Source organism: Anabrus simplex, chromosome 1 (assembly GCF_040414725.1).
Source record: "Anabrus simplex isolate iqAnaSimp1 chromosome 1, ASM4041472v1, whole genome shotgun sequence".
Taxonomy (NCBI): Eukaryota; Metazoa; Arthropoda; class Insecta; order Orthoptera; family Tettigoniidae; genus Anabrus; species Anabrus simplex.
Window position 1 is genome coordinate 1,672,027,282 of NC_090265.1, and position 13,084 is coordinate 1,672,040,365.

General features: G+C 40.3%; 1 protein-coding gene across 2 annotated transcripts in view; it reads left to right on the top strand.

Moving 5' to 3' along the window:
- The first annotated feature begins 7,931 nt into the window (after positions 1 to 7,931).
- Positions 7,932 to 13,084, top strand: part of LOC136881738 (suppressor of lurcher protein 1) — a 340,894-nt gene continuing 335,741 nt past the window's right edge. For both annotated transcript variants that reach the window (XM_068229457.1, XM_067154173.2), the window contains exon 1: positions 7,932 to 8,069. In XM_068229457.1, coding sequence (XP_068085558.1) covers positions 8,006 to 8,069 — 64 coding nt within the window. In that variant the 5' untranslated portion in view covers positions 7,932 to 8,005. The remainder of the gene's footprint in view (positions 8,070 to 13,084) is intronic.

Consider the following 13,084-nt stretch of genomic DNA (forward strand, 5'->3'; position numbering starts at 1 on the left):
TATCTAATTATACTCGTACAATTAACAACGATTCATTGGCAAACATTACCATTATCGGCCGGGTCGCTTGCTAATTATTACGCTGCTCTGGTGTGTTAGGTAGATCACATTATTTCGCCGTTGAAAGAAACCAAGTTCATTTCCACAGCCAAGTCCCTCCTTCCTCGCTTACGGGACATTCAAACAAAAAAAGAAACACACTGGGCCAAGGCCAGACGGCGGTTGACCCTCCCTTAAGGTCAACACCCACATAACCTTCCCTTTCCAAAGGGAACCGTAACATTTCACTCGGAAGTACATCTCCAATATCCTGCGGCCTTACCAGACTCGCGCAAATCACTTTGAATTAAACACATATCTACCCAGCAGTATCATATCACTTTTTACAACACGACTCCCGTATCATAATGGTAATCTTTGCCTGATTGTTATTATTATTATTATTATTATTATTATTATTGCCGTCCTACATAGCTTACCCGCTACCTTACTTATGCATGGTCATCGTGCGGAATCTATTCAGCAACTACAACACACTTAAGCACTCGCGCAGCAATTAACATCTGATTACTGACTGCTAATTAATCGATGGTCGGCACATGGCTACATTATCATAACACGGCAATACATGCATTAATTAATTAATTTTCACACGAATCGATGTTTAACACACTTATTATGATCACTTCCTGGTATATTTAATCACAGAATCAATTTAAACTTATCACTCCCTATCTAAGTATTTCAAAGGGTGGAGTTGTTGTTGTGGCTGTCAGTCCGGCCAGTGAATCTCGCAGCTGCGTGCCTTACGTACTATTGCACTTACCGTTTCACATACCATACACTTATCAAATTAATGAATACTCTAGTAACTACTCTCACTGCACTCCCATAAACTAATTATTACTGGTCTTCTGACGCTCGTAAACAAACAGAATCTCCCAAGAAAGAAATAAATGAATGAATCTCTATCCTATGCAAAGCTAAAGTATTATATTCCCTTAATTATTTACACTCGATTACTCAGACCTGTAGTCGGTTTCCTAAGCTAAGACTTAATTACTACGCGCCCATTCCGGCGCTCTATTTCAACAGGACTACATCTTTAAATCTCTTATAGCGTCAGTTTACAATAAATATTCCCATCCCTTCTATGCATGACAGATATTAGAACTTTGTACTCATCTCTATCACATGATGATGCCTTCGTCAACTCGGGAAGTCCATTCTGAGTTTACTCCTCCTCCATGGGCACCACGGTGATGACTTCCATTACCATTCCATCTTGAAGTTGATGAGCCATTGTTTGATGATGTTGGAGCCGCTAACACTTAATCCTGTACAGACACAACGTCACTGTTTAAGTCACACTCCGGTTAACAGCGTTCAATGTGAACGTCCGGTCACGATCTCCTATGCGACTACGTTAGATTATTATATTATAGTAATCATAATAATATGACTTTTCACGTCACGGTTTTCCAAAAAGTTAACACTGGCGTCACAGAGATCAAACTAAACACTGTTTATGCAAAATTGTATTATTTCACTTAAAATAGGAATTAATTTTACTTGAACAAAGACCTAACGAGGGCTTAACGGAGCATAGCTTCGCCGTCGATAAGCCGCAAACCCGGACTGACACTTGTCCCTTCCTGCAGTAGTTTTTACTAGGGAGCGATACCCCTTCCACTAATTTGCGTAGCGCCTATTCCCGGCGTACTCGAGGTAAAATAGTACGGGTGATCGGTGACCAATATCTAGTTGGTGCGATTGAGACATAACCACTCAATTATCCTTCGGTGAATCTCTTTAAATTAATTAAAATATGTTCTGCTTCCCCTACCACACGGGGTGAAGTCCCGATCTCGAGGAGCTGTCGTGAGACTAAACAGATGGCCCAGTACTTTTCCATGCAGAAACCACACAGTATTCTTTCTTCGGCTGAAAGTTATCACGGAAGAGGACATTAAACACTCTAAATAAATGTCCCAATGACATTTATCCCTTTTAAATCGGGAGATGAGCCCCTAATTCGAGTTTTATTAATTTCTATCTCGTAGGTAATTAAGTTGGCTAGTCCGATTCCAAGATGGCTCCTATATTCCGTTTCGAAAAAGTTAGTTTCCCCTCATTCTGTGAGTCTTGAGGAGGGATGTCTTCTCTCGAGTGATGTCACAGGGAATCCCCATTCATAACCCCTCCCGGGTCTAAGTTAGCTTGGCTTCATCAGCGGGGCCCCCGCTACACAAAGGATAATACTGCGCAATAAGTCGCAGACAAAGAAATCTCGTAGAATGATTTTAAAATACACAATTTATCTATCTCAATGGTATGAATATTAATTAGTTTTGGTATGACCTCTATTAATAATATGAATATTAATCATTTTCAGCGTTCTTTCCCTTTAATAGCATTGCGTGCGTAATTACGGAGATCGATATCGACCCAAGGTCCTTGGATCATGCCCCTGTCGGGTTCAGTACATAGGTGTTATTTTGATTTTTTGAAGTCCCCTGTGATATATTTAAGAAAAACCTCCTGTGGGAATAATTAATTAAATGTGGTTAAAGATTACATATGAAAATTTATTTCAAAATTTGATAAATCATTTATGATAAGTGGTGGTGATGACAATTGTTTTAAGAGGAAGTACAACTGAGCAACCATCCCCTCTGATCACCGGTAAGAGAAAATACAGTAGAAGAGGTCCGTACTAATAAATGACGAGTGGAAACAAATTCACAAAAACCTAAAACAAACTGCACGCACTTACAACACTAAAACTAGGAAAGTAAATTATAAAGAACACAAGAGAGTGAGGAAATAAATTACTCACCGCTAATGGCTGACACAGGAAGGAGGTTATGGCCTACAAAGCGACCACTCCACTGATCTTAGTCACTGGAACCCTCCAACGATGTATCACTGCCACTATCACCGGCTCCCAAAGAGATTACTAAACTTTCGATGCAGTTCTTCACTACACCTTCCTTTCCTCACGTCTCACGAGTTACTGTTTGTATATGGGGCACAACTTCTCTCCAGTCGTTGGCATTAATATTCGGCTGACAGATTTTCCACATCGGATTGTGAGTTCCATAAAGATGAAAAGTCCTCTCAGTTATAATTTCTGCGTTGACAGGATGAAAGTAACTAGATGTCAGAAAAAGCGCAGAAAATATTTATAAGGCTGACGCGGAAATGATACTTGGTAATGAACAGGAGATATGCCCAACACAGGAAATGCTGGAAACCACGATTTCGATGCACCAATTGGTTGCTGTCACAGTCTGTGCGTGCGCACTTCCCGCATCTCCCGAGTACGCCGCTAATTCATTATGTGGGAGCAGACCCAGTTGAATGCAACACAAAATAGTGCTAACGGTAAAACCGCGCGTGTTCGTTGTCGAGTGTTATGCGAAGCACGAATCGCAAAAAACCTGTGCGGAACCGTTTGCGCAAAAGTTAAAGACTAGAAGTGTTTTGGAAAATCCTCCAGCAAAGCGTGCTATGCAAAACTTAGTGGCAAAAGGGCGTGAAACGGACTTTGTAGTGAAAAAATAAAAAACCTAACTATCCGAAAAGCTATCGAACACCAGTCAACATTTCTCGAGTAAAGGGAAGTCTGGAACGATATCCGATGAAATACCAACGACGTTTATCTTTTTAAATGGGAATTAAAAGATCACCGTGTCGAAGACTTGCATCTGTATCCTTACAAATTTACTGTTGTATGTGCATTAAAGCGTCCAGACGAAACTTCGCGTGTTGATTTCGGCCAGTGGTTTCTCAGTGAAGTGGAGTCAGAACTTCTGGATTCTCAGTTTTACTTTTCTTCATATGAGGCCATTTCTGGTATCTTCCGCGTTGTTCATTAACAAGGGTCAATGTCGTTTCAGTCCTAATGAAAATATTTTCCGGGCAGTTTAATTTCGCCCGCCCAGTAGAAGAAAATACCTTCATTGGGGTAATCACATAAATGGGAATGTAAACAATGGTAACAGATTTCTTCGCATTATTGTGAAGGTATTTAGGGGTTGTAGTACGGATGTAAATCAGAGGGCATATAAGTCTTTGGTTAGACTACTATTAGAGTATGGTTCCAGTGTATAGGACCGTCGCCAGGATTACTTGATACGAGAAATGGAAAAATCCAAAGAAAAGCAGCTCGATTTATTCTGGGTGATTTACGACAAAAGAGTCTTCTTATTATTATTTGCTACCCCTCTTTCCCACACCTGTGGGGTCGCGGATGGGAACTGGGGATTTTCCCTTGTTTTACGGCCGGATGCCCTTCCTGACACCAACCCTACATGGTGGTATGTACTCTAATCACTATTGCGTGTTTCTGTGCTGGTTGGTAGTGTGGTATGTTGTATGAATATGATGAGGAGAGTGTTGAGACGGATACATATACCCAGTCCCCGAGCCAGAAGAATTAATCAGAAGCGATTAAAATCCCCGACACGGCCGGGAATCGAACCCGGGACACCTATAAACCGAAGGCCAGTACACTGACCATTCAGCCAAAGAGATTTACGGCAAAAGAGTATCGTTACGAAAATGTTGCAAAGTTTGGACTTGGAAGACTTGGGAATAAGCAGACAAGCCGCTCAACCAAGCGATATGTTTCGAGACGTCTGAAACGTATATGAGGTGGAATGAGATTAGTAGAATATGTTTGAGTGGTGTTCTTAAAAGTAAGAAAGATCACAGTATGAAGATAAAGTTGGAATTCAACATGACAATTGGGGGCAAATATTCGTTTATATAAAGGGGAGTTAGTGATTGGAATAATTTACCAAGGGAGATGTACGGTAAATGTACAAATTCTCTGAAGTTATTCAAGGACAGACTAGGTAAACAACAAACAGGAAATCTGCGACGTTGGTGACTGTCCTAAATGTCGTTCAGCGATTGATTGATTGATTGATTGATTGATTGATTGATTGATTGATTGATTGATTGATTGATTGATTGATTGATTGATTGATTGATTGATTGATTGATTGATTGATTGATTGATTGATTGATTGATTGATTGATTGATTGAACTACTTTTGTGTTTCAATACAACCCATAAATGCTGAGCAACATATTTTAACCAAAAGTAAATGTACACAGTCGAGTTGGCAACCACGTTCCGAGATACCGTACTCATCATCATCATCATCATCTGTTTACCCTCCAGGTTCGGTTTTTCCCTCGGACTTAGCGAGGGATCCCACCTCTACCGCCTCAAGGGCAGTGTCCTGGAGCTTCAGACTCTTGGTCGGAGGATACAACTGGGGAGTATGACCAGTACCTCGCCCAGGCGGCCTCACCTGCTATGCTGAACAGGGGCCTTGTGGAGGGATGGGAAGATTGGAAGGGATAGGCAAGGAAGAGGGAAGGAAGCGGCCATGGCCTTAAGTTAGGTACCATCCCGACATTCGCCTGGAGGAGAAGTGAGAAACCACGGAAAACCACTTCCAGGATGGCTGAGGTGGGAATCGAACCCACCTCTACTCAGTTGACCTCCCGAGGCTGAGTGGACCCCGTTCCAGCCCTCGTACCACTTTTCAAATTTCGTGGCAGAGCCGGGAATCGAACCCGGACCTCCGGGGGTGGCAGCTAATCACGCTAACCACTACACCACAGAGGCGGCAGATACCGTACTACCGATATAAATTGTCATGAATTCGGTTTGGTCGGATTGGTCGAATATCTATATTTGCGAGCACAGCCAGTATACAGTGCCAAAGTCGGCAAAACCTCAGTTAAAGTGCCATAATTTTCAGAGAAAAACTATAGAATGTAGTATATTTATTCTCTTATCACTATGTAGACGATATTACCTAGATTATAATAATAACAAGCCGGCACCGGAGTGTAGGGGTAGAGCGTCTGCCTCTTACTAGGAGGTCCCGGGTTCAATTCCCGGCCAGGTCAAGGATTTTTTCCTAGATCTGAGGGCTGGTTCGAGGTCCACTGAGCCTACGTGATTAGAATTGAGGAGCTATTTGACGGTCAGATAGCGGCCCCGGTCTAGAAAGCCACGAATAACGGCCGAGAAGATTTGTCGTGCTGACCACACGACACCTCGTAGTCTGCAGGCCTTCGGGCTGAGCAGCGGTGCTTGGTAGGCCATGGCCCTTCAGGGCTGTAGTGCCATGGGTTTAGTTATAATAATAATAACCGGCTTCAGAATTTAGTTATTTATTAACATGTTCTCGAAACACATGTATTAAAATTGGCCTATTTCCTCACTTTAAATTGAAAGTCACTACCGTTGTCCTTTCAAAGCAGGTAATGGACTGCGTTTACAAAACAGTTGGAGGTCTTCCTATAACTGTCCGAAAGTCAGTTTATTTGTTCAGCCTGTGAAACTCACGCCTTAACTTTATGCATCCCTACACGAACTGCAGCCGACATCGGATGGAAGTGTCCACACACTTCAGATTAACACCCGTTGTGTTGCTGCTCGCTTGTTGATAAGCTACATGCTTCTAATGGGAGCTCAAACTCACCGCGGTTGTCATTGTAACGTAGTAAATACTGCTACTCCTGAGATAATGCAAACACTTTCATGCCAGTAAACGAAATGTATATAGAATTCTTTCCAATCTCAATTCTTTATTTAGACTGGCCCTATAAATTTCATCTTTTACTCGATTTTGGAAATTAAATGCATTGATATATTCTGATATTTATCAGTTTTCAAATAAAAAATGAACATTTTAGTTATCATCCGAATAATAACAACAGCAACCCTCATGATTTACATATCATTAAAATGTGTGCATAATAAGCGTTACCGAGCGAGTTGGCCGTGGTTAAGGACGCGCAGCTGTGAGCTTGCACCCGGGAAATAGTGGGTTCGAATCCGACTGTCGGCAGGTTTGAAGATGGTTTTCCGTAGTTTCTCATTTTCGCACCAGGCAAATACTGGACATGTACCTTAACTAAGGCGATGGTCGTTTCCTACCCACTCCTAACTTTTTCCTACCTCATCGTCCTATCTGTGTCGGTGCGACGTAAAGCAGGTTAAATTAATAATAATAATAATAATAATAATCATAATAATAATAATAATAATAATAATAATAATAATCCCGGCTCTGCCACGAAATTTGAAAAGTGGTATTAGGGCTGGAACGGGGTCCACTCAGTCTCGGGATGTCAACTGACTAGAGGGGGCTTGATTCCCGCCTAGCCATCCTCGAAGTGGTTTTCCGTGGTTTCCCAATTCTACTCCAGGAAACAATGAAGGGACGTTACCTAGGTTTAAGTCCACAGCCATTCCTTCCATCTTTCATGTTTATCCCTTCTGATCTTCACATTCCCCCACAAGGCCCCTGTTCAGTACAGCAGATGAGGCCACTGTTCATCCCCCAACGCAAAACTGACGATCCAGGACACTGCACATGAGGCGATAGATGTAGGATCCCTCGCTGACTCTGTGGGAAAACCAACCATGGACGGTCAACGGATTAAGAAGGAAAGAAAGAAAGAAAGAAAGAAAGAAAGAAAGAAAGAAAGAATAATCTGCGTTAAAATACAACCACTTCCATTTCTCGATCACTAAGGATAAATAAAGTATGGGCGTCGGAATTTACAGAAAATATTTCATGATCATTTTAAAGACTTTACCCTGGGAAAATATGTTTTACATAATTTTAATTTTGACGTTTTTCTACATCTATTTTTAAACTGTCGACTTTTAAAAGAAACTTGTTAATTCATTTTTTGCATTTTTTCAGACTGTACGTAGAATATTTCGTACATATGAATGAAGATAGCAATCTCACTACTGTTAATGAGCTGTCCTATCGCCACGTGGGTATGTGAGATAACCCCTGGGTTATAGATCGCACACTCAACGCACGCGTGGTGGAGGACGACAAGCGGCAGGCAAGCAGAGAACACCCACCAGTAACTACCGAGCAGTGTTCTCGGTATGACGTACTTCACAGCTCTGAGTTCGTCGGTCAGAAGTATTCGCGTAATGAAGTAGCGCACAATGCGTCGCGCTCTCCTCGTGTTGCTTGTAGTGGGTAGCTGGTGGTGCAGGGCTGAGAACAAAGGTATGTCTTTTGACTTCTTCTTTCCTCGCACACCTTTGCAATAATCTCCTAACAGCGAAAATATGAAATGCCGGTACAGATAATGACTGTTAGAGTATAGGGATACAAAAGTATTTTATACTGGTATGTGCTATAACTCTCAAATCAGATACAATAATTAAAAAAAGGTAACAGGACAGATAATGCCGCAATTTAATTTGAGTTTTCTCTTTCCGACACTAAAAGACACTAAAGAAGTAGGCTGGGAGAGTAAGGGGTTATTTGGATGGGCATAAGTAGAATTGAATTAATTATTAAACAATAGCTCTGTTTTCACATTCGATTTATTCAAAATAGAAAATGACTAGAACAAAATAAAATTTAATAAGTATACTTCTAATATGTAATTTAATGTTTGCCGGGCTGGGTGACAGACGGTTGAGGCGCTGGCCTTCTGACCCCAACTTGGCAGATTCGATCCTGGCTCAGTCCGGTGGTAACTGAAGGTGTTCAAATACGGCATCCTCGCGTTGGTATTTACTGACACGTAAAAGAACTCCTGCGAGACATAATTCCGGCACCTCGGCGTCTCCGGATAGCGCAAAAAAGTAGCTACTGGAACGTAAAGCCAATAACATTATGATTATTATTATTATTATTATTATTATTATTATTATTATTATTATTATTATTATTAATTTAATGTTTAAATAAAATAAATAAGATGGCTCCACGCTAATTAAATGACATATACGCAAATTTCATTTGAAAGAAATTATATATAACACATCCAAGTTACTTCACCTATTGTTTTACATATAAAAATGTAATTTACATGATAAAAAATTAATAAAATGGTTCAAAACTACTTCAGGTAAGCTTAATATTTTACAAACTTTTAAGATCAAAAAATGAAATAGTGGAATTCTACGCGAAATAAGTTTCGAAACTCATATTGCACATGGTCGTGTTTTATTTTCTTATCCATTCTCCTGAGTAAAGTTCTTCTCTGTGTGTTTCTTTTCCCTCATTTTCTGAAACCAGATCGTCTTCATCTGAGGAATGACTAATGACTTGAATGATCTCCTGGTATCAAATTACTTACTAGAGTCCATGTATTGAAGAATTGGTTGGATATATTTATTTCGTGCCATTTTTCTCTGCGGGCATAGTACGTAACGCTCCATTCAAGCATCTCCTAAATTATCAGCAGCTATTATGTTCCATTCCGTGGTTTAGAATAAAATTTTCCAATTTTGTATTCGTATGACAATGGATGATTATATCAGTGGCTTAGCTTCCGGCGTCTTAAGCCCAGCTGCATCGACAAATCGCTAAACGTTTCTATAAAGCAGTATTGCATACTACAACCGAATATAAAAAATACGGTCGATTCTACGAGCGTTTGATACTTTTCGTCTGCGTCAAGTCTGTCCCTTTACATAGTTTCCCCTTTGCCGTAGAATCATACCACTTACTTCCCTATAAACAACTACAACAAAAACAACAACATAGTCATACGGTACAGTGCTCTTCCCTGTTTTAATTCCTATTATCAGTTAGAAAATAATTTTTCCTCAATTATTATACCCTAGTCATTAATTAATTTCATTATTTTGGTTAGCACAGTGAGAATACAATAGTGAACTATTATCACATTCACAAATAGGAAAGTCTTCTCAGTTTTAATTACTGCGTTGATGGGGTGAACGTTCCTTATGGGAATCATTGTAAGTACCTAGATGTTAATATAAGGAAAGATCTTCATTGAGGTAATCACATAAATAGGATTGTAAATAAAGGGTACATTGTTATGAGGGTACTTAGGGGTTGTAATAAGGATGTAAAGGAGAGAACATGTAAGTCTCTGGTAAGATCCCAACTAGAGTATGGTTCCAGTGTATGGGACCCTCGCCAGGATTTCCCTATTCGAGAACTGGGAAAACCCCAAAGAAAAGCAGCTCGATTTGTTCTGGATGATTTCCGACAAAAGAGTAGCGTTACAAAAATGTTGCAAAGTTGGGCTGGGAAAATTTAGGAAAAAGGAGACGAGCCACTCGACTAAGTGGAATGTTTCGAGCTGTCAATGGGGAGATGGAATGGAATGATATTAGTAGACGAATACGTTTAAGTGGTGTCTTGAAAGGTAGGAAAGGTCTTCATATGAAGATAAAGCTGAAATTCATGAGGTCAAATTGCGGCAAATATTCGTTTATAGGAAGGGAAGTTAGGGACTGGAATAACTTACCAAGCAAGATGTTCAATAAATGTCTGGTTTATTTGCAGTCATTTAAGAAAAGGCTAGGAAAACAACGGGTAGGAAATATGTCGCCTGGGCGACTGCCCTAAGTGCAGATCAGTATTGATTGATTGATTGATTGATTGATTGATTGATTGATTGATTGATTGATTGATTGATTGATTGATTGATTGATTGATTGATTGATTGATTGATTGATTGATTGATTGATTGATTGATTGATTGATTGATTGATTGATTGATAATATTTAAAACAAAAATAGATCTCCACGGTTATCTTTGAGTAACGAGTTACGAATGACAAATTCCTATATCGTCACTTACGGAATGAGAGAAACAAATAAAAATGATTCAGAGGACTTAAGGCACTGTTCACTGAGAATAGCTTAACTAATTTGTATGTATTTTATTTTTTAATTTATTTTTATTCATTTATCACCGAGGTTTGGTTTTTCCCCTGCCTCAGCGAGAGGTCCCACCTCGTCCGCCTCAAGGGCAGTGCATTGGTGCGTGGGACATTCGGTCGGGGATACAACTAAGTAGGAGGACCAGTAACTCACCTGCCATGCTGAAGAGAGACCTTATGGAGAATGGGAAGATTGGTGATGATGCTCATGATGATGCTTGTTGTTTTAAGGGGCAAGGAAGCGGGAAAGAACCTCCCATGGCCGTAAGTTAGGTACAATGCCACGATTTGCCTGGAGAAGAAGTGGGAAAGCACGGAAAACTACTTCGAAGATGGTTGAGGTGATAATTGGACCCCCTCTTCTCAGTTGACTTCCTGAGGCTGAGTGGATCCCGTTCCAGTCCTGGTAACACTTTTTAAATTTAGTGGTAAAGCCGGGAATCAAACCTGGGCCTGCGAGGTGGCACCTAATCACATTAATCACTACATCACGGAGGCGGAACTAATTTGTATGTAAGAGAATAAGCTGTACGTATCTGTACACGTAAGTTACGTGATACTGAGCAGCTGCAATGTAATCGGCTGTAATCTGACAGCTAGGTTGTGTTCGTCTTAAACTCAAGTGAAAATCCGATCTGCTATGAAATATCTAGCCGTGTACAACCATTTCCTTATGCTTGCTGACCAGTCGAAGACGAAGCTTAGGTAGGCCTCCAGTGAACACGTCAATGATTAACCTTAATCATGATTCAGGGGTTCTAGCAGCAAACTCCTCAGTTATTGGGAACTGATTCGCTCTTATAAGCTGTCTGATCTTGTAATGAATTATGGCTAGCGGAGTCTCTGGTTAAGGACTTAAGGCCTGACACCCTGGAAGTAACCTACGCGCCAGTTAGGATGCTGAAGTTGACATGCACAATCAGCACCCAACGCAGGGGTGCTTAAAAATTAAAGGTCCCAATTTCCGACCCAGCCGAGAATCGAATTCGGACCCTTTTGGACTAAATGCTAGACTGCGAACAATTTGTTTATTGAGCCTGATTATTAGTTTTGCATTCCACTTGCTTCATTTTTTCGCTAATTTCAGAGACGCCGAGGTGCCGGGAGTTTGTCCCGTAGGAATTCTTTTACATGGCCGTAAATCTACTGACTCCGGGCTGACGTATTTGAGCACTTTCGAATACCAACGGACTGAGCCAGAATCAAACCTGGCAACTTGAGATTAGAGACCTAGCGCCTTAACCATTTGAGCTACTCAGTCCGGCAGCCGGACTATTCTAGATTTAAGTGCTAAAATTTGTATTTATGATTTTCATCTTCCTAATAACTGGATAACATACTACTATCTCAGTGTGATCTACATGCGTGACATTCTTTGGGGTGTCGAACAGAATAGGTTAGCTTCATTTTGGAACTGGTAACTTCTTCTCCTTGAATGCACTTATTTTAATAATAATAATAATAATAATAATAATAATAATAATAATAATAATAATAATAATAATAATAATAATAATAATAATAATAATATGCATCAGCAACCTTAACTTTAGGAGGTCATTATAAAATTTCAGATACTGAAAAACGAGAACGTAAAATACTTGGGAAAATTTTTGGCCTCACACAAGAAAATGGAATCAAAAGGCGAACTGCATACCTCCGTAGTCACACAGATTGTTTCGCCAATACTATACTGAGGGGGCGTTTGAAATTTTTGGACACATTTTTAGTGTGGATTATAATAGAGTCAAAAGAAGGTTATTTAATGTAATAATTCCCAAGAAAGCAGCATAAATTGGCTGGAGGAAACGAGAGTGGACTTGAATGAATCGAACATCGGCGAAGATATCATATGTATATAAACATACATTTATAGTGAAAACTAGCTGTAGTCTGCCACAAAGTGGTTAGAAGAACGAAAGGGGCAACACATTGAGTTCATGAAGATATTTTTAGAGAATAGGAAGGCGAAAGTCATCAAGCCAATGAACAAGTTCCAACGTGCTCTATGAATGGGCATAACGGAAATAATAATAATAATAATTATATATATATATTTCGCTGGGACCATCAAGGACCACGTTAAGTCTTGTTGCATTTGACACTGAACTTGGCCTTCTTTAGAGCCCAACTTTCCGTCATTCTTTGTGAGTGGGCCTGCTTACGCTCCTCTGTCCAAGGGGCACCGTGTCTTCTCTTCGGTTGCTCGTCTCGGTTTAGCCCGTTCGTCAATATTTTCTTGCGGAAGAGATCTCTGTTAAGGGCGTCTTCAGCTGAGATATGTAGCATTTGCAGGTCTTCTTTGGTATTTCTAAACCAGGGAATTGTGGTTTTCGGGTTTGAATCAAAAAAGTGAAAGATTCCTTTAGT